Genomic DNA, 26,741 nt, shown 5'->3' with positions numbered 1-26,741 from the left:
TATTGCTTTTGCACTGCATTATGACGTACCGTCTGCACGTTCACTTATTAACCGGCTACAATATTGCAAAGCCATATGGATTCAACGGGAGCTCTTCTGTGCTTACTGACCTGTGTTCGTCTTTAAAACCACGGACAGGTTTGCTAATGATATTTCACGCATTGCATAGCTATGTCATGGTGCTGCACTAACAAAGTCACAGACTGGTAAACCTCCGGTTGAAGGATTGAATCCCGTCTCGCCCTCAGGCAGATCATTTCCTCTTTTACACTAACGTTTTCTTACACTTTTATATTTTCTTTACCAAAACTCAATCACGGCCATTCATATGCATTTCATGACGGCAAATGTATTCCTTTTATTACAAAGTTACACCAGTTCACCACTGTGCCATTTCTACTAACTATATTTCTTCACTTGGCTACCGTACCATACCTTCTTATCAGCAAACGCCACGTTTCTACATTCATGTTACCTCGCCCTGTTCTCTATCTAGCCACATACAAACAATTACTACGTATGTACGTTCTACAACTCCCCATTAAATCATTACACTTAAAACCATGACTCACTCATAAATATAACTACAAGTACTAAACATGAAAAAAGCACATTAGTGCAGTAAGTGTCACACGTTACGTAACCCTCCACTTTAACAGCTAATACTTCATACAGACTGTTATATATACCATTCCGTGAAGAAACTAAGCACGCCCATGGTCACTTCATTTACTCTGTACTATAGTCTGTGATCGTGTCAACCTTCACCTACATGCCCATTCTGCTAAAAACATATTGTTTCAACTACGCAATTTTATCATTTCATCCTAATTTCTCTCACACTGTTGTTATTTTCTCATACGCAAAGCCTACTGGGGCAGTCTGCTCCTATTCTCCACTATCAAGTTTTCCGGTTCTAGTTTAGCAAAACAGCAAACAGGATTCCCACCTGCAGATAAGCCTATCAAAATGCCTTAAAAACCTTACAAACACTAAAAGTGCTCCTCCACGAAATAACAGACAACGGAGCAGGAAAGCAGGGTACACAAGTTGCGACCTAGGCAGCTCTAATTCTACGTGCTTGCTGATTCTTTTCTCAATCAAGGCTTGTTGGATGGCCGTCAAATCCGTGAGTACATACATGCCATATTTCACCTGCGTTTCTTTGTCACAGCCACTGTTTTACATATATAGCAAACTGAAACTGCTCAACAGTAGACGCTCATCAGACTGTACAAATTCACACAAGGACAGCCATAATCCACAACCGTTTCTTACAGGGTCACTTCGCATTTCCCACTCTCATAATAAAACGCTTTGTAAAAAGAAATTATATCTCATAAAAAACACGTTTTCAACGTACAAAAATGCCAAGTTACTCAAAAGTATTGATATCAAAATGACGCCAAGTTACGGTACTACAAACAATATAGGCCTCACCGAAATTAAATAAGATGTATTCCAAAGCAATGCTACCCAATATTTCCTCAGTTCTTTCAAGTCACTTGGCCCTGTGTGTATAAGCATGGACTACATGGACAGGCCAAACATATACGTGGATGGCTATCTCACAGTCAAGATTGATTGAATAGGCGTGTATATGTCCAATTTGTATTGGTATGTATGTATTTCGCTGCCCAACCTTTCTGTTGCGTGAATGATAGTATGTGTCTTGGTATAAGTGTGTGTTCGTAAATGTGAATGTAACATGCTGCGAGGGAAATGTCCCCATGGGGATAAAGAAGTTCTGTATGTACGTACAATATGTATTTTACATGCAGTATTTATTGTACGTAGCAAATATACAATAACTTGTACTCAAATTCAGTTCAGAAGCAAGTATAAACATGTTTTCTGGAGAAATATGCTTCCTGTGGTTACTCAGCAGCAGTTTTGTACATGAATTTCAATGTGTTCCATGAGGCAATTCGAAATATTTGACTCTTTGATCCTACACAAAGTTTGCATGACATTGTAAAATGGTAAGATTACAAAACACAGGGCCAAGTGACTTGAAAGAACTGAGGCAATATTGGGTAGCATTGCTTTGGAATACATCTTATTTAATTTCGGTGAGGCAAGATAGCCTATATTGTTTGTAGTACCGTAACTTGGCGTCATTTTGATATCAATACTTTTGAGTAACTTGGCATTTTTGTACGTTGAAAAGTGTTTTTTATGAGATCGAACGTACTGAGTAGTGAGGGAAAAGATTGTTTGTACTGAGATTTCATTTTGATACTTGAAACGTGATTGAACAGAAATAAATATTTCTTTGTCTCATAATATTTGTTATGAGATTCGTATTCTGTAAAAAGAGATTAATGTTTTAAACTTGATGCTTTCATTTTGAACTTGTGACTGTATTGTTTACAGGAGAATTTAATTTGAACAAAAGGAGGGATGTAGTATAGTTACTGTTAGGAAATAAGCCTGTCAATTGGTGTAAGAAAGCCATCGTTGTTCATGGTGAATATTATCAGTATTATTCGTTATTGTATTGGAATATGTTCGGTATATTTATAGTGTATCGGTGTATTTGCAGTTGATTTACGACAGTCCCGTTAACCATTCTGGCCGCGAAGGTTTCTGGGGTGCAACTAGCTTGTGTTTCAGAGTAGCCAATAGCTTCCAGCACTATCACAAGTTTAGTGGAGAACGTTCTGATGTTTGCCTTTCCCTTGAGACTTCATTGTCACAAACTACCCTTAATAATCTAATTTAAGTGTGCGTAATTAACAAACAAGTGAGTTACATTATTCTGTTGTTATACAGTCGTTGTTATTTGTTAACAGATAACGTAACGATGTAAGCCAGTGCGGTCTATATCGGCTATGTATATGCCTCACGCTAGTTCCTATATATCAGCGGAGCGCATTTCATTGTTGAGTTAATTATTCAGATTAATAATTTCTGTTTATTCTTTAAATGCTGTACTTTGTGTGCACTGTTAGTAATTTAGTTATCGCCATTTGCGTGTATGCTAGCTCCCTATGATGGTGTGTCTATGCTCGCCTCCTGTAATTCAGCTATGATGATAGTGGCCTATAGCTTTCTTTATGGTTAGATCGCCATCTTGTGGAAAAAGTGGCATTGCACTAATGTGACAAGTGAACCCTTTGAGAGAACTTATTTGTAATATTTCTGTTATTATTTTCTCCTTTCTCGTTTAGACCACACACGTATGCAACTATTATATGTGCCTTAACACCAAGATTCATATGAGTAATTCCTATGGACAATAAAACAAAGGCCAGGTGTGCACTGTTAACTAAATAAATATTGCAAAGAAGATTCAGCTGTCCATTTCCTTCCTTGTGTCCTGACCGGCACCCCTCTGTGACACTACTACACCTAACCAGGAATAGTCATACAGTCCTTCAACTCCATTTCACTTGGTTACGGACAGAACTGACTTCCAGTTGGACGTCACGGACTGGCAAGTCATTTGAATAGTGTAAAGGTGTCTGGGAAAGGAGGGAAAAAGAAGGAGGCTCAAGGCGGACCGGCAGTGTGGACTAGGGAAATCCACCCATATTGTTTCAGGAACACCACCACCAAACAAAAAATTCTGAAAAAAAACGAAACGCAAGGGCTGTTCCTATGAAACACCATCCGGGCTAAGTGAGAAAAACCATTACCAACAGTACGTGACCTCTCTGTGGCGTCCTCCCCAAGCTAATTGCACTACACATTGTTAGGACTAACGATCACACTAATGCATTCACGTAGAACAGCATTTGTGTCTTTTTGTTTATGTTGCAGATAGGTGGCCAAGCGGTAGCCTAGATTTCCCAAGACAGGGCTACCTTATGACCCAGCTGGTCTGTAACATTACCTTGATAGCACGAGAACTGGAATGGAACCAGTAGAACAGAACTACAGATAGCGTGGTAAACAGATTAATTGATAGAACTGATGTTAACAGATTTAGTTAACACCACAAAGGCTGCATTTTTTACTACCTTAAACCACCAGCATTACAGCATCGATTTCAGCACCCACAGCAACCTAATTTCATAAAGATTATGAAATATTATGTAGCAAAACTATTATATTGAAATCAAGGGTGCAGCTGCAGCAATTTCAACATCTTTATTTCTAAATAATATCGGTTTTGTTATATAGAGGTAAGGGAAAATCCACTCAGGCATATTACAGGCACATTTAGGAAAGCGCTAAAATGTGCAAAACAAGTAAAACACAAAATGGAGAAAGTAGTTAAAGAAACACAACGTGCAATATTTAAAAAAAGTAATTTCTTTATAACAAATTCCGCTCTCCCTCTTCCCTTTGTCATGACCCGGCTCAGAGGGGGGACAAAAGTGAGGGATACACGAGGATAACATTAAACAAAACGCAATTTATTGTAAATAAGGACAAATGAACAGGATTAATTAAAAAAAGTTACAATGGTGTGTGTCTGTAAAGATCAGTTGTGTAGGTGAGTGGATGTGTGTAAGGTGTAGTGCGGAGGTGTTGGATGGAAAAACCAAAGACAAACACCAAACAAATGTGCATGGGGAGAGAGTGAGCTCGATCTGTTTGGAGTAGGGGCGTTCTTAAGCCCTGAGAGCACCATGCCCAGGTGCTCCAGGTTAACAGTGATGGCCCTCCCAACTCCGCCCACCAGGCACCTGCAAGAGAAAACCAGAACAGGGAGCAAGCACTGGCAGACAGAGAGTGAGGGACATCACAACTTCCTTTCCTATTTTGATTAAAGGGGAATTGCACTTTATAACACTTCTGGGCTCATTTTCACACCTACCCGGAGTGCATCCCAGACGGTTTTTAGGTTGCTTGCTTCAATATTTAGATATTTGTAGATTTTTTGATTCCCGTGTGAGCACCCGGGAAGGACGTAGATTCCAGGAGGCAGTTTAGTGTCGAACTCAAGGATGCATATCATTGTGCGACTTCTGATGTGGGCGTACCTGCAGACAATAAAACTAGGTTGGTCGTAGAAGTAGTGTTGTATTACTACTAGTTAGCGAAACCGAAAATGTCTGAAGACAAAGGAGATTTTGTTTTTGATCATGGGATTGTTGTTCCCTATCGATTCGAGCCGGAATACACAGAAGAAGAGCTGGCTAATTTGCAGGCTGATATAAGGTGCAAATTTTTTTTTCACCAGATGCGCACTTGCAGACATCGTGAAAATATAAAAAACAGCGAGCCACTTCACTTCCCTATAGGGTGACCACACCACCCCCCTTTTACAGGGACAGCCCCCGTTTTTGGTGGCTTGTCCCCGAATGGAGCTGTCCCCGTTTTAAACTGTGCGTTAAAAACAGACCGCAAAGTGAAATAATATTTTACGTGGCAAGAAAGACTGGGCAGCAGATCTTACCGGTTGACGTCTCAATCGCGTTGTGCTTGTTTTGGCTAACAGAGGGGGCTGCTTGCTATAGCAGCATATCACTCTTCTTCTTCTACTAACTACTTGCTCACGCTAGTTTTAGAGAAAACTGCTGTGGAAAAACTCAGCCAGAAGCTAGCATGACTGTCAAGTGAATCCACATCACCACAAACGTCTTTTCAGTACCATAGTTTATTACAGTATAACAGTTACCATGGTCAAAATAAATGAAACCGGAATTGTCCCCCTTTTTTATTTCATAGATAATAACATTGGATATTTTAATATATTGACCGCCGAACTGGAAATGTCCCCGGTTTTCATTTCAGAAATCTGGTCAGCTTACAGGCAATCAGTGAGGCAGCGATGATGACACTGACGTAACGTGCACTCTCAAGCGGGGCATCCACCGCACGCGTATCGACCGCGAGCGCACTACGTGCGTAACTGAAGCGTAGTTGAAGTACTGTTATTACAACGGCAGCGGGCGACGTCGTCTCCACCAGATGCGAACGCGTCGCGAACCGGCTGCGAAGCTCGCGCGACACAAGCGAACTGAAGCGTAGTTTTTCGCTTCTGTTCTAGTTTTTCGGCTTGTCGCGCGTCACGATGGCCTGTTTATACACATAAATATGCTCTAAAATGCTAGGTATACATGCTCTGATTTATATTTGATGTAGAAGTGAATGCACCGAGCAGCGGTTTGTTAGCTCGAGTGTTGGAAGGTAGTTTTTAACCAACCATTGCTCAGCCTATATGACTTTTCCGATGTCTTCGTTTGCCGTGCTTTCAAAAAGTGGTCTTGCCGATGAAAATGCACCTAAATGCACTTGTACTTCAAAGCTTCCGGTGTTCATGACGTTGTGGTGTTCATATCCCTTCAAGTTTAAACTGTTACGCTATTATCTTTTTGACGACGTGAAAACAAGACACCGGAATTCCCAATGGTTGATTATGGATTATTATTATTATGAGCATTACATATTCTTCACAAAGTTGGTACGCTTGTTAACCAAGCAAATTAATGCAGTTTGAGATTGATTATTATGTAGGCTACGTTGCGATTTAAGCTTATGGTAATTCTTTAAAGCGTTTACTGTTAGGAGCCGGGCTCGGCCTGGACCCAAATGCAGGACTCAGTGACAGGGAGCTGGGCTGGGGACTGGGAGGCGCCCGAAGGACGGGCTGGACTGGGAGGTTGGAGCTGGGGAGGTAAACTGGGGGGAACAAGGGAACACGAAACAAGACGCGACGAAGACAAACACGTAGGTTCGACAGACAGGGGAACACTGAAACAAAGTGCATAAACAAAACTCAGTGGCCAAGAGAACAGTGCAAGGAAAGGGAAACGAAGAAGGTGCAGAGAAACGGGGTACGGAAAATAGAACTAGGCTTGGGTTATGCGCGGATTGCGTGGTGCGAAGCTAGGCAACAAATCAACGATCTGGCAAGGGGCGAAACAAAAAGCGTGACTTTATAATCTGGTACTAATTAGAACTAATAAGGGAGGGTGTGAGGAATGCGACCTGAACGAGTGAGAAAATGGCTGAAGGCTGGAAGTCATTAGGGAGTGCATGGGGAAAGGTCATGCCCACCCTGTGGGGAAAAGCAAAGACATGGTGAAGAACACAAAAGCACAAGGAACAGAAATAATAGGAACACAAGGAAATCCACATGACAACCGAAACACGGGGGCATGACATTTACTTTCTCACGTATTTACATGTGTTAAAAAATATTACCATATTAACAGACTGAAAAAGGTCTCTCACCAAGTATTCACTTACCCATAATCAACAGTCGTGATTACAGAGCTACTAGGAATATAGAGCTTTAAGCAAGCCTTTGCGCGACACAAACGGAACCAGTGGAGACACGCTACGCGCCGCGCCGTGCTGCTTCGCCGTGCTCCTTACGCCGGGCACCCACCGCACGCGTCGCGTAAGCGTCGCGTAAGCAGCAGGGCGAAGCAGCACGGCGCGACGCGTAGGGTGTCTCCACTGGTTCCGTTTGTGACGCGCAAAGGCTTGCTTAAAGCTCTTTATTCCTAGTAGCTCTCGCAGTCTGCAGTGGGCTTACATCGTGTATTTCACGTTTGTTCACGACTGTTGATTATGGGTTAAGTGAATACTTTGGTGAGAGACCTTTTTCAGTTTGTTAATTTGGTAATATTTCGTTAACTCGTAAATACGTGAGAAAGTAAACGCTTTCAAGAATTACCATAAACTTAAATCGCAACGTAGCCTGCATAAAAATCAATCTCAAACGGTATTAATTTATTTGCTTGGTTAACAAGCGTGCCAATTTCATGAAGAATATGTAATGATCATAATAATAATAAATAATTTGTAACCAACCATTGGGAATTCCCGTGTTGTCGTGTCATTCACGTCAAAACATTTATATGATCATATTTAGTAAAATCAGCTAATCATGAAAAAGACAGTAACGGTTTAATCTTGAATGGATATGAACACCACAACGCCATGAACACCAGAAGCTTTGAAGTACAAGTGCAATAAAGGCTTGCTTACAACTTCATTTATAAAATAGGTGCATTTTCATCGGCAAGACCACTAAATAATCTGATTTTTTTAAAGCTCTGTGGATTATCTTATTTTTATTAACAAGCCCTTTTTGAAAGCACAGCGAACGAAGACATCGGAGAAGTCAAATAGGCTGAGCAATGGTTGGTTAAAAACTACCTTTCAACACTCGAGCTAACAAACCGCTGCTCTGTGCATTCACTTCTACGTCATTCAATAGGCTACGTCTTTCTGTGGTGTATTTTCAAATTTACCCCACCCCCTCCGCAAAATAAGACAGCGAAACTAAGTTTGCCTTTTCCCCAGGTTCCAATTATTTATTTAATTATTTATTTTTACAAAACGAAAAGGTTTGTATTTTTTTAGCTGCTTATAAAATATCTGGGAGGTAACTAGAGACACACCCCCAGTAATATAAGGATGAAATATAAATCAGAGCATGTATACCTAGCATTTTAGAGCATATTTCTGTGTATAAACACGCCACCATGACGCGCGACAAGCCGAAAAAATAGAACAGAAGCGAAAAACTACGCTTCAGTTCGCTTGTGTCGCGCGAGCTTCGCAGCCGGTACGCGACGCGTTCGCATCTGGTGGAGACGATGTCGCCCGCTGCCGTTGTAATAACAGTACTTCAACTACGCTTCAGTTGAGCGTAGTGCGCTCGCGGTCGATACGCGTGCGGTGGGTGCCCGGCGTCACGCAGCAGCGCGCAGAGTAAAATTACACTTCTCAACTCCGCTTGTAAAACTGGTTTGAATGTTATTCTCAGCACGTTGAAGACCTAGTGTTATATATGAAACGACATGCACGAAAATACGGGACAAACTGCGTCCCGTATTGAGTCAATACGGGACGATCCCGTATTATACGGGACGGGTGGCAACCCTAGCGACAGGGCACTCTGATTTCTCGGCTGTCACCAACCCCGGAGTCTTGGAGACTTTGTTCCGAATGCCAAGGATCAATTGGAAATGACATTCCACACCGGATGGTCCAAACGGGACTCTCTCGGAAATGTAAGTGTGTTGGCTATATACCGTAATAATGTCAGTTATCGTTAGCTAATGGAAATCCTAGTTTTGACGACTGGTGTTCATGTGTGATAGTCTATGCATGTGTCTCGCTGAGAGTAACGTTACCGTAAAATCCTGTTTTGAACACAGAGGTATAGGGCTTGGAGCATCCGATAAACTACAAGACTGTAACGTTACATCTCTGACACATGAAAGAAGTTAGCAAGAGTGACAATCGAAATGATGCCTAGAACTTGTATGACATAGTCTGCCAATATCTGCATGAGCCTTAACAGAATGTTTTGCTTTGCTTCTTCTCGATTTTGGTGTGAAACAAAATCAAAGAAGAAGAAAAAACGGGAAACCGTACTGCTATGTGGACTTCCGCTAAAAAAAACAGGTCTTTGTTTCTGCTGTTAGAAATTTAAAATGAAGTAACTAATCGAAAAATGAAGGGCGACGAATTCATTAGAAGGACAATACCAGTCATGAGAAGCAGGGACGTGTGTTTACAATGAGTCTAACGTGGAGTTTGATGTTGAATGGGCTTCTATTGGTTGGGGGGGGGAGACAGGAATCAAAAATCTACAAATAAAATAATCTAAATATTGAAGTAAGTGCAAGCAACCTAAAAACCGTCTGGGATGCACACAAAACTCCAGGTAGGTGTGAAAATGAGCCCCTAAGCATTATAAAGTGCAATTCCCCTTTAAGCTTTTACATATGTACTGTCTCTCTCCTCTTACTCATCAATTCAACAGAGAACAACACACATCTTTGGTTGACTTTGAGAGCACGGGTTGCACACAAATTGATTGCTTTTCATGCAGTTGTCTTTAGCCTTATTCCAACTGCATTTGCTTACTTGGCACTGTGTTTTCTTCCCAGGAGTGATGGGTGTGCAAGATAATGCTGCTAGCGTGGCTGTTTTGGCAGCTGCTGCTTCTCTTCGACTTCTTGTAATTTTCACGCAGCTCACATGTCAGGTACAAGAATAAATCATTTATTAGTAATTCCAGAGCTTCCTCTGGTCCCTTTCGCTTGAGTAATGTTGCATCCTGTTGTCTATCCAGTTTATAAACCCATCATTTCTGTGACTACAATGCACACAATTGATCCCCATGCTGAAGTCAATAATAAAAATAAATCAACTTCATCAAACGATTGCAGTGAATTTATTATGTTTGATTATATGTATATGAAATTACTTCCAAAAGCGCTTGACCCAGCAATTCGTATCAATGTGTCGGTCATTCAGTTACTGAGAGCGTGCCAGAGGAGACAGCAACCCATTCACACCTTAGTATAAGCACCGCTTTACCTATTACCTGGCAGGAAGGTTTTGTGGAGAAAATGGTACAAAATGCCTGTATTTCTTTAATGAGTTGTTTTTTATTCTAACAACACAGTTATTTTAAGTCCAGATATTTAGGAAAAGTCTTGGAAGGAGTCATTTGCTGTGTTGGAGTAATTCGCATTTTAAAGTCAAAACCCTCAATGGTGTCAGCTCTGACCTTTCTAGTATTAATGAAGAAAGAGAATGACATAGTCCACCTCTTTATTCAATAATACCACATACATGCACACACATTTGCTCATACAGACACAGACACACGTTCACACACACTTACACACATGCATACATGCACACCTCTGCTTTCTCATGTGTACGCATGACACGGACAAGCACTCAAAGAGAGTGAAAGATTGAGATATGAAGCAGTTTATTTACACTTTCTTAGTCACCAAGGCACATTAACATGCCCTGGGTTCAAAGCACAAATTTCATATGACCATCTCACTCAGTGCCATTACATGTTATCATCTGCACAGTATTGACAGCCAAATTCAAAGTGTGAGGAAAAAAACAAAATAAACTATGTACACAGATGTAGAGAGGGGGGAGAAATGTGTGTCTCATTCAGAAGTGTTTCTTTGTGCAACACCCAACAGGGTGGCACTTACAGATACACATAGAAGTTACAGATCATAAAATAAATACAATCATAAGATGAAAGTAAAACCAAGTGAAAGGCAGGTTTCGAATAGCATTTTTTGATGACGGGTCAGAGGTTGAGAGTTTAGTCTGTTGATTATTTGTGAACGCAGGCATGGCCATGCAAAAGAGTGCAATCGTAGGAACTTATGGGATTGGATACACCCAACCCTGTTCCGCAGCTCTGACTTTTCCCATTGGCTGGGAGCTACTGTCTATCAGCCATGCTGTCCAATGGAGTAAGCCCCTGAGTCCTCAGAGTGTTTCCCTAACTGCTGGACTGACAGCTGGGTGGAACTTCCCTGATAGAGCTCGTTGCTGTTGGAGAGAGAGTCTGTAACCTCTGAGACCTGGATGGAGAGGGGAAGAGGGATAAGAAACAGAAAATTCAGAGATACAGCAAAGAGGAAGGCACATGCCATAGTTGCCAAGTCTGCTTAAAAAATGTGACTTTGGGCTTCTTCTGGCTGCTTATTTTAAAGTGTAACAAGGGACCCCTTTTTTCATATTCATGGTGCAAATTAATTTGTACAATGTAGTTGTGCCTGGCTCATGAATCTCAGATCAAACTGCCAAACTGGGTGTTCATCCATCCATTATCTATAACCACTTATTGCTGGTCAGGGTCACAAGTAGGTGCTGGAGCCTATCCCAGCATGCATTGGGCGAGAAGCAGGAACACACCCTGGACATCCCGGCTGGGATTCGAACCATGGACCTTGCTGTGCGGCAATAGTGCTACCGACCACTGTGCCACTCACCAAGCTAGGTGTTGCATATTATATATGAACCAAGATTCAGCAATTACATGGCCTTCTACTTGCCTCAAATGTTTTCAGAAATATATTTTAGTGGACTGTTTAAATGGAATATGAGGAAGTTTATGAATAGACAGCCAGGTTTCTCTGGTTTGAAAAATGTTGGGCCAAAATCAGTTCCTCTACTCGGCAGTATTCCGTTGTATTAAAAAGTAAACAGACAAATTTGTGGGTGGCAGCAATTTTCCGGCTGGATATTTTGATTGACATCTACATGACGTGCTAGTACCTCCAAACGGATACTCTAGTGTCATGACTGGGGCGGGGCCGCCAGTGCAGAATGCAAAAAGCATTTTTCAAACATTAGAAGGCAGCACCAAAATGTTTTCTACCATTTATTTTTCTGCCAAATGATATTATTTCAGAAATAACAGCATGGATTAAAATGTTTAATTATAAAGTAGACATACAAATGTTTACAGCTAAAAAAAGTGATCTAGGGTTTAATTACCCTTTAAATGTAATTTGCAAGTGTAGATATCGTTTGAGCCCCCGGTTCACAATCGCTCTCCCCAGCCCCCTCTACCCCTGCTTCCCCAACTGCTGTTCTGCTTCTTTTGGTCTTTTTCTGACGAAAAAGCCAAAATGAAATGTGGCAACACTGGCACATGCACACACAAACACACACAAATGTGCACACACTCACATACACAAGTCAGAGAATTCACATTCAAGCAATGAAAAAAAACACCAACGAAATAATTTTTCATTGGCAGAATCTAAAATGTGAAAAAAGACAATTAGGCCAGCCTGGCTTGGCATGCACCTCTTCGAATTTAATAGCCTTGTATTTGTCACCGCCCTTCAGGAAGTTGAGAAGGATGATGTCACAAAGGACCGTACCCTGAAAGAGAGATAAAAAGCATGAAAGTCAGAACCCCTGTACAGCGGTCTCCCTCAGACTAAAGCTCCTGACCTACACATTTCCTTATTTCCTTTTGTAAAGTGTGTTGAGTTCAAATAGATTTTTTCTCTATTTTGTCAGCTGTCTTGGGTGTCTTTCCCCTCTGTTACCAGACCAACCATTTTACACATAATTTAAAAAGGAAAATAAGAGACAGGGGCTGCTGAGTGGCTCATCCTGTTCAGGCACTGTTCTTGTTTTGGGTATGGATGGGTCCATCAGTCTGGGATAAAATCCTGAGTGCAGACTGTGGCTAGTAGCCTGTCCATCCTTTTATGAATTTAAACTAAAGTTTGTAGGAAAAAGGAATAATCACACTGACATGACATGATCTCAAAACAAATATAATGGTGCCAACAATGTTTTTACCTACAACCTATTACCTACAGTATATACAATGAAGTCTGTCAGTCTTCATACCTCCACCTGTTATCTTGGTCAGATTTGCGTTCATTACCTCTTTTTAAAAAAATAATGTCACTGTAAAAATGTCAAGTAATGATCTCAATCACTTAAAGGCTTCAGATTCTTAAAATGTGCATTTCAACATAACTTTTTAAGCTAGGACCATTTCAGTTCTGAATGAAATGGTATGAACCCTTACCACTCCAATGGTGGTGAAGGCAGCCACAACATTGATGAGAGTTGGTATCACACTGAACTTCCGTGCCTGTTAACACACACACACACACACAATCTGATGACATCATTTATGGAATGTGTGTAAAATATAGTCTAATATCACAGATATTACTTCAGATATTACTATAGACAAACCAGAAGGTTGACTCTGGGTTCTTAACCCTTCCCCTGAAAGCTGGAACATTCTAGATTCCAAGCTTTTCCAAAAGCAAATGCAGCACCGGAGCCACTGGCTTAGGTATGGGGGGCCAGGGTGGCCCACACCCACCTAATATCCTGGCTGACTAGCAATTGTGCAATCACAATTCCCCCCCCCCCCCCCCAATATCTAATCTTTCAAAGCATGGTAGAAATGTTCCACCCCCACCTAGTTCTATACAGGTATAGCTGGCTAAGCTGCCGCTTGAAATCTTCCATTACTAACCAAGAGCTCCTGTAGTTCAGGAACACTGAACATGGAATGAGCGTGAGGGTCAACATCTGGCTGTTATATCATACTACTACATTTCTTGCATTTAAAATGGAAACATTTGACATTTCCGGTATGCTGAAGACCAAGTATAGCATATAATCACAGAGTATAGCACATGCACAATTATGCTCTTTAAAGGTCCACATAACAGAAACCAGGCACTCACTTTCATGCTAAACAGTAAAAGAATGAGAAGCAAAATCAGCAGTGGAGACTCACTGTGCCAGAGACTATTATATCAAATCTGATGCCGAATGCCTTGATGAGTGTGCGGTATTCTGTCCCGTTCTGTGATTTATAGTACTTGGCAAACCTGTGTGTGACGGAAAGGTGGAAGACGGAGACAGGGAGATAACATATGCAATTGGTGATAAAAAAAAAGCAAAACATAATCAGAGAGAGAGAGAGAGAGAGAGAGAGAGAGAATTTAAAACCACCTTTATTGTCACAGTTCCGCAACACATAAAAGTGTCAATAAAAACATAATTTCAGAGAGAAGGGGGAGAGGGGGAATAAGTTACTTGCATAGAGATTTTCTGCTTGGAGTCAGAAACACTTATCTACAGGAACCATGGTGAGTTTGGTTTTTGTGGACAGATGGATGAGTGAGGACAGGGAGAGAGAGAGTCCAGGTGTATTTTGCATTGTATTTTCTCTATTTTTCCTTTTCCACGAATAAAACACATCAGCAGTCAAACTTGAGAGAAATGATGGAATGTCATTCTTGGCTGAATGGAGTATTGAGTCACTGGTAAGGTATTCTACAGGTTGAGCAAGTGATCAGGTGTTCGGCTGTGCTAAGTACCTGAAGTTGTACCCTTTTGACACTGTGTTGCTCCGGGAGACAGCATCCAGGCGGGTGAAGGAAAAAGCAGGCTTGCATTCCTCTGCTGATCTGTCCAAATCACAGACCCAGTTAATCTTTACACCGATCACACCCCCCTAAGAGAGAGACAAAGAGACAGTGAGAGAGTTCAGTTACTTTTATATATAATAATCAAATAATTGAATAGTTATACCTGTACAATTAGTAAGAAATATCTTTCTCTGATGCCATTATGTCTGCTGGCCACACATTCTCTTAATATTATACAATACAGTTATACACATTGATTAACAGTCGTACAGCGGGCGGGAGTGAGAGAATAGGAGATACTCAAGTCAACAGACATGCAAATTCAATCACCACAGGACAGCAAGTACACTACAGACTAAATGATAGGTATCACAGATTCACTACACCCTTTCTATGTTTGTGTAATGTATTTCTGATCAAAGCTTGAAAATGTATGAAAAACAGACACTTAGAAGGTTCTGGGTTCAGAACTGGGCTGAATCCACAGTACATTTCCCATATTTCTGACAACAGCAAAGCTGCTGGAACCCTATTGTTTTTGTTCTGATTTAAATTTTTATTAGGGGTCCGAACAGCAAATCTGCAGGTCCCTATTGTTTTTGTTCTGATTATTATGGGTTGAAGCGGTGAAGCTGCTGGAACCCTATTGTCTTAGTGTTCTAATTATTATTATTATTATTATTATTATCTATCCATGAATCCCCGCTTATACCTGCTTATCCTGGGCAGGGTTTCGGGGGGTGCTGGAGCTACACCCTGGACAGGCCGCTAATCTATCACAGTGCACGCACACCATTCACTCACACACTCATACTTATGGGCAATTTAGAGTCTCCTACGTGCTTTCCTACCTACATGTCTTTGGACTATGGGAGGAAACCAGAGTACCCAGAGGAAACCCACGCAGAGACATGAGGAGAACATGCACACAGAAAGGCCCAGACCGGATTCAAACCCTTCTTGCTGTGAGGCAACAGTGCTACCCACTGCACCACCTTGCCAGCTACATTGGCACTCCTAAGCTTGAGCTCAGCCCTACAACATTGTCCCAATTGAGTCACATGGTGGTGCTATAGAGCACAATGTTTTTTAAAAATCCATAAATTCCTGAAAAATCACTGCTGTCTTTTAGACTTTTAAAACTTGCTGTACCGATCAACTTCCTCACCTGGAACATAAATCTGTACCTCTTTTGTTGTTGCCATCTTGGATTACCACCATTTCGGAAATGCTATGACCCATTTTCCTCTGTATTCTGTTTTGGTTTAACCACATGGCTGAGACCTATGAAACTTTTTAAAAATTTATCATAAAGTTAATACTAAAAACAACCTGGCTGCAGTAAGCCAATTTAAATGGCTGTGGGCAGGGCTTATCACAAAAATGTGAATAACTCTCAAAAATGTATTAAATTTGGCAGCAATATTTGCACTGACAGCTGGAGTTCACCCCTAAAGTATTGGCCCAATTGAGTCACATGGTGGTGCTACAGGGCATAATTTTAAAAATGCATTATTTTATGAATTATAACTGATGTCTTTTGGACATTTACAGTGGTTTATGCTTTCATTTTATGAATTGCTTCCAAGGCAGAGGTTCTGCTGGCTAGAGGGAAATACAGGGTTCATACACCTTTTCACCAATGATTTTCAATGACTTTTCCATGACTTCTCCACAACCTTTAACTGAATTTCCATGACCAAAACAAATGACTTTATCTCACGATTTATTAAAATTAACAAAAATTATTTATTGTAACAGCTCCAACTACCCTGTACCCTCCAACAGACCCTGAATGGTCTTGATATCTGGGTAGAGGAGCACAAAATGAAACTCAACCCAAAGAAATGTAAAGTATTACATGTCACCCACATGAGGCATCCACCCGCCCTGCCGACTCTCTCCATTGACCAGAACATCCTGGAAGTCTGTGACACTGTCAAGGTCCTGGGGGTCACCATCCAGAGTAATTTGCGTTCGGACAGTCAGGTGGACCACATGCTGACCTCAGCGAACAGGAAGCTTTTTGCTCTGCGTCGCCTGAAGAAATTTGGTGTCCAAGACCCAGAACTGGTTTCCATCTACACAGGCTACGTACGCCCGGTGCTGGAGTATGCAGTCCCCGTCTGGCACAGTTCCCTGACTACAGACCAGGCTAAAAGGCTGGAAAGCACGCAGAAACGGGCTTGTAAAATCATACTTGGCCACAGGTACTCAGGGTACCCAGAGGCTCTCTGCACTCTCGGATTGTGCACTCTATCAGAGAGACGCACTCAACTGTGTCTTGGCTTTGCCAGAAAGCTGCTAAAGTCCAACTTCAGTGACTGGCTACCCCCCCTCAGGGAGGAGCTCACAGGTCGTCAGACAAGGAACTCAAACAAACTGGCCATCCCAAGATGTCGAACTGAGAGATACACGACATCACCAATCCCCTATATGTGCAGACTCCTAAATGACAGCAGATTTTAAATTTAAATTTGGGATACGAGATTAGATCTCAGCTTAGAAAATTGCAATGTTTTTTGTCTACTCAGTATTGATGTTTTATTGTAACAGCAAAATAATTAAGTGTTTTTAATGACAACTGTCTTTATGAACCTGTAATAATGCTGAAAGGTCAATAAATAAATAAATACCACTAAGTAAAATTAGGTCTGCATCTGAAACATATGGTGCCTCTCTAAAACAAATAAACACCAGACAGACACACTTAGATACGTTCTCTCACATTTTAATTCGAATAGTTTAACATTTTTGTCAATGTCTCAAACAGGGCTCGAAATTGCATATGCTCCCGAAATTTAATCTGTGCGACCTCAAAATATAATTGGGAGCATTTGTGCGAGTGCAAATAATTGTTCTGGTGCGACTTTTTTTTTTTTCTTTTTCCAGTCGAACGTCTCTTTCTCTGTACATTCGCTAGTTAGTACACTCAGCATGTCCCTTGTGGGCTGACGGTGACCCTTCTAACCAATCACGAGCTTGACATTCTTACCTTTAATGCTGATTTTAAATTGGTTAATATTAGCCTTCAATCACTCCCTTTCGCTGCACTCCGCTGTCACGCGACACAGAGAGCTAACGCGTAAGTTGAAGCGGACGTTTTGTGTAGCGACCCGGTTGGAACAGCTAATTTCTCCAATGCAGTTCACTGGCGGTTGATTTAATTAGCGGTATTAATGTGACGAGAAGCGCTTTGTCGTTTGAATGCATAACACGCAATTCCTTGAAGAGTCGACACATTTTATGCGTGACAGTTTAACTGTTACTTGTAAACCGTACTGTTATATTGTCGTTTTTTATCAATAAAAAAATCTATTGCATATATTGTTGGTGCTCCTTACATTTCGGTGGGTGTTCCTAAGTTTTTGAAGTAAAAAAGTTAATTTCGAGCCCTGATATATTATTGAAGCTGCACTTCCCTGGCATATTGTCGGCACAGTAGGGCCTACGTTTACTAACTGCTACATCAGCAGAGGCGTGCCTGTAAACAGACTGAGCCGGACCGAATTAACTTCTCACACCACCAAAATACCGCGAAGGTTACGTGCCAATTTACGTTTTATTACTATACATACTATTTTTATGATTGGATTAATTAGTAATTATATTTGATGCAACTTTAGCTATATTTCCATTACTTTTCCAAAACTTTTCAAAAAATATTATTTTCCATAACTTTTCCAGGGCCTGGAAATTGCATTTTAAATTTCAATGACTTTTCCAGGTTTTTCATGACCGTACGAACCCTGGAAATACTTGTTGGGTTCCGACAGTAGAGGGCAGCAGAGTGCAATTTTTCCTCATTAGCACAGTTTCCTTCATTATGTATTGAGAAGTTGTAGTTAATGTCACATCGTGTAGCATTTCAGGGTGACTCACCATCTCATGAGGAACACTTTTAGCTCTGTTATTTGGAGATATCATTCTTATTTGGAAAAAGAAAATCCCAGCTAATATTGGGCTGGTATCGGCTGGCATACTTTAGGAGAGTGGTCAGTCTAACCAGCATTCAAATGTGTCTATGCATCTGGTAATTTTGTTTATTTTTAATGTATAATGTCTTAAATGCTACAGTATGATCAAATAACACCATATAAATCACTAATTTGCCAAAAAATAACGGCTGTTTGTTTTAATATTATTTTAAAAATTAGCCACTTCCCTGTGCTGTGTAATCACTCTCATTGGAGAGATACAAATCATTGCATACTGGCAGTAGGTTGGGAACCTGAATCGAAAAAGCACGTCTCCTTTTCACTGTAATTAAAAAAACACTCCTTTGTAAAACTAAAATGCTTTATACCACACTGTAAACACGATCTTGGTGAAGACATGCACGTAAAAATGTTGTTGTACAAATGTTTTACAACCACGGTTTTATGTAAAAAGGTTTTAAATGTCTTTAAATATACAAAAATAATAACTGATTAAGATCTAAACATTTGTCAGTGAGTTTTATATATTAGTGGGATTTATACACACACACACACACACACACAAACACACACACATATATACACAGTTGAAGTCGTAAGTTTACATACACTTAGGTTGAAGTCTTTTTTAACCACTCCACAGATTTCATGTAAGCAAACTATAGTGTTGGCAAGTCAGTTAGGACATCTACTTTGTGCATGACACAATTAATTTTTCCAACAATTGTTTACAGACAGATTATTCCACTTTTAATTCACTATATCACAATTCCAGTCGGTCAGAAGTTTATATACACTAAGTTGACTGCGCCTTTAAACAGCTTGGAAAATTCCAGAAAATTATGTCATGGCTTTAGAAACTTCTGATTGGCTAATTGTCATTATTTGAGTCAACTGGAGGTGTACCTGTGGATGTATTTTAAGGCCTACCTTCAAACTCAGTCCCTGTTTGCTTGACATAATGGGAAAATCAAAAGAAATCAGCCAAGACCTCAGAAAGAAAATTGTGGACCTCCACAAGTCTGGTTCACCCTTGGGAGCAATTTCCATACACCTGAAGGTACCACGTTCGTCTGTACAAACAACAGTACGCAAGTATAAACACCATGGGACCATGCAGTCATCATACGACTCAGGAAGGAGACGCGTTCTGTCTCATAGAGATGAACGTGCTTTGGTGCGAAAAGTGCAAATCAATCCCAGAACAACAGCAAAGGACCTTGTGAAAATGCTGGAGGGAACAGGTACAAAAGTATCTATATCCACAGTAAAACGAGTCCTATATCGACATAGCCTGAAAGGCTGCTCAGCAAGGAAGAAGCCACTACTCCAAAATTGCCATAAAAAAGCCAGACTAGAGTTTGCAACTGCACATGGGGACAAAGATCTTACTTTTTGGAGAAATGTCCTCTGGTCTGATGAAACAAAAGTTGAACTGTTTAGCCATAATGAACATCGTTATGTTTGGAGGAAAAAGGGTGAGGCTTGCAAGCCGAAGAACACCAGCATCATGTTGTGGGGGTGCTTTGCTGCAGGAGGGACTGGTGCACTTCATAAAATAGATGGCACCATGAGGAAGAAGGATTATCTAGAAATACTGAAGCAACACCTCAAGACATCTAGAAAGTTAAAACTTGGTCGCAACTGGGTCTTCCAGCAGGACAATGATCCTAGGCATACCTCCAAAGTTGTAACAAAATGGCTTAAAGACAACAAATTGAAAGTATTGAAGTGCCCATCACAAAGCCCTAACCTGAATCCCATAGAACATTTGTGGACTGAACTGAAAAAGCAACAAGGCCCACAAACATGACTGAGTTACACCAGTTCTGTCAGGAGGAATGAGCAAAAATTCCAGCGAAGTATTGTGAGCAGCTTGTGGGAGGTTACCCCAAGTGTTTACCCCAAGTATCATGTCACTTTAAATCCCCCTTTCATGACACTAATGTTACATGTACCCCATTACAGCACTTTTTGTAATTTGTATTTGTCCTAATATTGTAGCTTGTTCTTCTCCCTAGTTTGGCTTCGCATAAGTTAGGTCAAAATAATGTTCACTGCGTGAACTGAACTGTGTTCTTGGCTATAAGTAGCTGTATGAAATTAGTATTGTACCTTATTGAACCTGTGTTTTGTAGTTGTCCAATGACCACAATATGCACTTTTTGTACGTCGCTTTGGATAAAAGCTTCTGCTAAATAAATGTGATGTAATGTTTGATTCAAGTCAAGCAATGAAATAACAATGCCACCAAATGCTAACAAAGTGTATGTAAACTTTTGACCCACTGAAAATCTGATATAGGACATAAAAGCAATAAAGCTAAGAGACAGATTTAATAAGAAATATATCTGTCTCTTAGCAATTACTTTGAAATTACCTTTTGAAATTACATTACATTACATTACAGGCATTTAGCAGACGCTCTTATCCAGAGCGACTTACACAACTTTTTTACATAGCACTTTACATTGTATCCATTTATACAGCTGGATATATACTGAAGCAATGCAGGTTAAGTACCTTGCTCAAGGGTACAACGGCAGTGTCCTTACCCGGGAATCGAACCTGCGACCTTTCGGTTACAAGCGCAGTTCCTTACCCACTGTGCCACACTCCGTCCTTTCATAAAAATAAAGTAGATACCCTAATTGACTTAACACAGGAAATGTATGGTATCATGAAATGTGTGGAGTTGTGAAAATGAGTTTTGAATGTCTTTAGCCAAGGTGTATGTAAACTTTTGGCCTTAACTGTACATATGTATATGTATGTATGTATATATATAATATATATATATATCAGAGGAGGCTGGTCCATAGAGGCAGAGGAGGTTGCTCCTCCTCTATTTTTGAGAGGCAAGAGGGAGATTAAAATATAAAAAAGAGTAATTCGTTGAAATAAACCATTACCAAATCTCAGTATCATTTATAAAATATTTTCTCTTCTTTGGAAAAAATCCATTACTGAAATTTTGATTAAAATGCTTCAACAGCAACACCTGCAGGGCAGGCAAGAGGGGAAAGGGCAGTCTGTGTGAAGTGGTGGTGGGGGGCAGAGGAGGACGGGCCCCTGCTGTCCTCCTTAGGGCGAGATCACTTCTATCAATTTAATGTACTTCATTTTTTTTCATGCTAATCTGTTATTGGCCAAAACACGTAAAATGATGCTCCAACGGAGGACGTCCTCCCTAACCAATCAACAACCAGAATACAATATTGACATCGCTTTGGTCCAATGATAATTTCCAAATTTCATCTTCAATTCTCTACCACTGTATTTTAGTATAACGTGCAAATTGCGAACTACTTTTAAAACACATCACTAAAAAAATTACATTTTATTTATGCCTTTTCAGAGGAGGCTGGTCCATAGAGGCAGAGAAGGTTGTCCAAATTTCCTTTTTTCAGATTTACGTTTCCTTTTTTTATCGAGCAGTAGCTAGCTACTTGCGTTAGCCAACGCAACAGTTAGCTTGTTGTAGCAGCCCTGAAGGACTGTTAAACTAACGACGAGAATGGATTTGGAGGAGAGTGGTGCTGCTATTGCTAACGAGGCAATTAACGGCATCGTGAGTGTGGGGGTCACAATGAGGCATGGACGCAGACGCAGGGAGTGGGATGGGGAAGAACATCTTGTGGAATATTTGTTGTCACAGCCATTCCACAGTTTGGACTACGCAGCAAAGGTGAGGATCAAGACTGCTGGACGACTAACTCCACGGATAACCATGATCAAAAATGCTAATTCTAGTGACACATTACGCACACACGAGGTTCATTCCCATTCAGAGCCTGCAGTGATTAGATGTGTCTTTCCCTCTCGTTCACCTGGCCCCTTTTTTATATTCATCCTTTGTGTTGTAATATGATATAAGGAATAAACCACGACTGTCCCGTTATTGGAAAATAATGTATGACTACAAATTGCAAAATAAAAATCTCAAGCTGTGGAGACACAAAAATACAAATCATTTTGGCACTATTTTTCCTTGTAGTGATGGGAAAAAAATACACACGTGTATGCACCAATCAGAGTTATGGTACCTACAGCCAATCAGAGGAAGAGGAGCTCACAACCAATCAGTGAGCAGCAAGGAATAGCCTTTTGCGGCCCATACTTGGAGAGGACGGGAGCTGATGAAGCATGGCGGATGCTCAGGTGAGTAGCTAATATCTAATTAAAATGTATTCATACTGAATATAATGATCAAACTTAAACATATTTGATTAGTCACTTGCATAAAGATAACTTTTCAATGGGTAATTGTTGGTTGAGAATTGTCAGCTCGTCTAGGACCAACTTTATGCTAGCTAACGTTAATCTCGAAGATTTCAGTTTCGTTCTCTATGGCGGTGCCAATGGCGAGAAGCGGTAATTGCAGGTGTGTTTTTGGACCTCACTTCCCATAGATCCAACCGGATCCAACCAGTGTCGCCTGTGTGACGTCAGTCAGTTGGCAAGCCAACTATAACACTTACTATTTACTGAATAAAAAACGGTTGTTATAAAAGTAACGTTATGTACATACTCATTTGTTGTCTAACATTAGGCTAACTCAAAATGTCTTTACACTGCCGAGCCGGGTTAAAATGCCGTAGCAAACCTGGGGTAGAATTAGTGATGATCAATTTCTGCAAACGTTCTTTATCCACCTTTTGCCCGGTATGAACATCTTTACACTGCAGAGAAGAATTTGCGGGATTTGCTGTAGCTCGTGCAATTATGTATCTCGTGCACAATAAGCAGTCTTTTTCGTGAATGATTGTTGTGTGGTATTTTTGAAACAGCTGCCTTGCAAAATGTTACCCCTGGTGTTTCTGGTTTTGCTAGCTAAACTGTTCGAGAATAAAGCTGAGCTGGGTGTTAAATTAGCAATCAGAACAAGAAGAATAAAACAAAAACAAAGGAGATTTCATCAAAAAGGGCATAAAGGCTGAAGGAACATATGGGGACGCGTGATAAAATAACAATGCTAATCCATACTGCCGTATTCTTTTATTTAGTTTTCTCCTGCATGACGTCTTCAGAAATCAGACCCGGCTCTGCTCCACATACCCCGGATTTATTCTGATCATTATAATATATTGATGAACTCGATGGCAATGTAAATAACGGTAACGTTAAGGCCATTTCAGAATGATTCGCAACGAGGCGAAACGGTTTTAGAATGTTGCAGAGAAAATTGCAGCGGTGTGAACTGGCTAGTAGCAGAGCCGTTGCCTGCCCTGAGGTTTTAAAAGACTGTCCCAAATAGCCAAGTGCAGTTTTATAACGTTTACAATCAGACGTCTTGGAATTTTGCAAGTTGCACCAAGTCTCGTTGCGAATCATTGATCTGAACTGGCCTTAATTTAGCTACACTGCAACGTTGCAACAAGGTAGCATTGCACTTGAGAGACGGTTTGCGAGGTTGGTACCGGTCGGTAGCGTTAGCTAGCATTTTTTTCTAATTGTTAGCTGACATTAGATTGTGTTAATTACATTAGCTAGCTAGCTAACGCAACGTTACCTGATATGAGAGATGGATACTGTGCGCAACGTTGTCTTTCTTGACATGGTCCGGTAGCTAGCGTTAGCTGTGCAAATAGCTATGTAATTTAGTAAAGTTACATTGTCAGTAAATGTAATACGAAATCTACATCAACAAATAATATGATCTCTCATGTTACACAAAAACTTTTTAGGGTTCCATAACTCCCCCAACCCCCCCTTTCTCTGTTATTGTAACGTATGCAGACACCGAAAAAAACAGTACGCCGCTCACACACAAGTGAGATGAAGAGCTAGCCTGTTGCGTTAGTTCCGCCTACCCTCTCTGGCGGACCAACCACTGATGGGTGATGAAAAATGCATCACTAACTGTGCGCCGCTTGTGATTTTTTCCCGCGAATGTCGCCACAGACACCAAGTTTTTTAATCATGAATTATGATAATAATAATACTATAAATTCATATAAAAATAGGCTCAATCACCATTGTGTTACCTAATGCAGCGATAGATAGTGACTTAAGAGATTTATTTTAATGAAAATCTTCGAGATTATTACTTTAACTATGATTTGATATGAAAGGCAGACAACAACAAGCTTAACATTAACGTTAACATACTTCCATGAAGCATCCTTAAAGCACTTTGTAACCTTGTTTTGAAAACTGCTATGTAAGTAGCATATATAAGCTTATTGTTGTATATACATTAAGCTAAAATAGTTATTGACTTAGTCGGCTTTTAATTGCTTGTAGCTAAAAATAATATGGAGCATGGATATGATTAAACATTAGCGTCTACTTATTTGGAGTGTCTTGTCTATAGCAGTATGATTCCAAATTACATTTTTTTGCAAATATAGTTTAATATTGTCATGAAGATCAATTTTAAACATCTTTGATTAGCTATTTCTGTGGATGGACAATGTATTCTTACTCTGAACACTAGAGATAACTACCCATTACAGTTTTTTTCAACATGCTCTAAACAGAATTCCCAGGTGAGAGAAGTAGTCAGAGGATCGTCTCTGTTATTGCCCGCACACTGGAGGAGACCCAGAGACCACCTCCTGCAGCAGGGCCAATTATGCCCAGGGAAGCTCTACCAACTGTCCAGGATAGTGCACGCAGGCAGAAAGCTAGTGGCAGTAGATCAGTGCAGGAAGAGATGTCAAGGTTAGGTCAGATACATTTTAAAATTGGGCAAAACTCATAACTTGTTTCCTAATGACTGCAGTAATAAGTTAAAGTTTTAATGCGGAAGTCACCTTTCCCTAGGTCATTCAGAGGGATGTTCAGGAAAGATGGACCAGTACGTGAAAAAAAGAAAGGGAAAAAAGTAGTATACAATAGAAGATGGAATTTATTAAACTATATTTGCAAACAAATACAATTTGGATTCAAACAAATGCAAAATCACTGGTGATTTTTGACTAGGCTCATTTTCATATAACTGTCTGGTAGACCTGCTGTTAACCGAGCAAGTTATCACCATAGGTTTTCGCCAGAGTCAGTTAATGAGCCATGTTACCCCACCGCCGTTTGTGGTATTCACTTTCTGGGTGACGCTAGCTGACCGATCATTTGCAAGTCACTTTTAAACGAATAAAAATTAACACTATCAGCGGTAATTAACAAATCTACCAAGTATTTTAATAACTGATCTGGAGGCGTGTAAATATGACAACGCAATTTGTAGAGAACGTTTTCCACCTGGTGCATGAAGACAAAAATAATGTACATTGAATTTCTAATTATTTGTTTTTTTCTTGTAGATCATCAAAACCAATGGAGAAAAGTCAACATACGCAAGGAGCCCCCAGGACCGATTCTGAGAACCACTGGCTTAAATGCTCTTGTCGGTCTCTTAAATGCTAAAAACATGTTCCTTTCTAAATGCCAGTCTTACAATAATGGTTAATTGCATTAAATTCTGTGTGTGTGATTTCACCGTGTGTTGTATGTTATCCAACAAATTAAATCATAAACCTGGCTTAAGACTCTTAATTCGCTTCGTGAAACTGAAAATTCTGCAATTTATCCCAAATCGGGATTATAGTAGCTTTGTCACATCCGTGAAGCATGACCCAGGTTTACGGAATGTAGGCTACACGACTGACAAGCCGTCAAACACGTTTGACAAACTGAATATTTGCCGGATAGGGTTAGATAGGTAGCTTGCTAGTCAAATGGCTTGGTAGCCGAAGTTGCGAACTGTTTTAGCATACTGGACTACCCAATATAGCAAATAAGCGTTAGCTGATTACGCTTTCTGCCAACTAATTATTTGGTTAAGTAGGCTAAAGGAAAAAGTAAAAATGACTTGGCTACCGACAAAACTTAGGAGGAGGATTATTTTATGGTCGATCAGTGTAGCTGTAAATAGCGAACGCCATAATGAAATCACTACGAAATGGGATGTCTGCATTTTCTGACTTCGCACAGGTGGACCGTGGACGTCTCTCAACAAAACCAGGAAGTGAGCTTCAAAAACATCTTTGGCACTAAATTCACTCCATACGTGTGGGCATATTATTTTACCATTGTCAAGCAAAACTCTGGTTCTCTCTGGTAGTTCTATTTGCACCGTTGTTAAGCAAAAACCTCCTTAATTCAATGAAAACAAAGATTCTATCAAGAGAAAATAGTTCCTTCTCATTTTATACCATACAATTAGCACCAATTTGGTCATTTTTGTTATTAC

At 40.4% G+C, this 26,741-nt stretch overlaps 1 protein-coding gene and 1 long non-coding RNA gene across 3 annotated transcripts in view; one reads left to right on the top strand and one right to left on the bottom strand.

Annotated features, from left to right (window-relative positions):
- Nucleotides 1–914: 914 nt before the first annotated feature.
- Nucleotides 915–26,741, top strand: LOC135258498 (uncharacterized). Its single transcript, XR_010331006.1, has 3 exons — nt 915–1,129; nt 22,545–22,708; nt 25,813–26,741. It is a non-coding gene; the product is annotated as an uncharacterized LOC135258498 (long non-coding RNA).
- p2rx3a (purinergic receptor P2X, ligand-gated ion channel, 3a) overlaps nt 10,629–26,741 on the bottom strand; it is a 50,596-nt gene continuing 34,483 nt past the window's right edge. The window contains exons 8-12 of one of the 2 annotated variants that reach the window (XM_064341930.1): nt 14,559–14,695; nt 13,973–14,066; nt 13,244–13,309; nt 12,502–12,579; nt 10,629–11,267 (exon numbers count right to left, since the gene is read on the bottom strand). In XM_064341930.1, coding sequence (XP_064198000.1) covers nt 11,136–11,267; nt 12,502–12,579; nt 13,244–13,309; nt 13,973–14,066; nt 14,559–14,695 — 507 coding nt within the window. In that variant the 3' untranslated portion in view covers nt 10,629–11,135. Of the gene's footprint in view, nt 11,268–12,501; nt 12,580–13,022; nt 13,310–13,972; nt 14,067–14,558; nt 14,696–26,741 lie in introns of both variants that reach the window. The other variant, XR_010331003.1, reaches the window with a different exon arrangement.

The sequence above is a fragment of the Anguilla rostrata genome, chromosome 7 (genome assembly GCF_018555375.3).
Source record: "Anguilla rostrata isolate EN2019 chromosome 7, ASM1855537v3, whole genome shotgun sequence".
NCBI classification, from domain to species: domain Eukaryota; kingdom Metazoa; phylum Chordata; class Actinopteri; order Anguilliformes; family Anguillidae; genus Anguilla; species Anguilla rostrata.
This window is presented reverse-complemented; position numbering and strand designations above follow the sequence as displayed.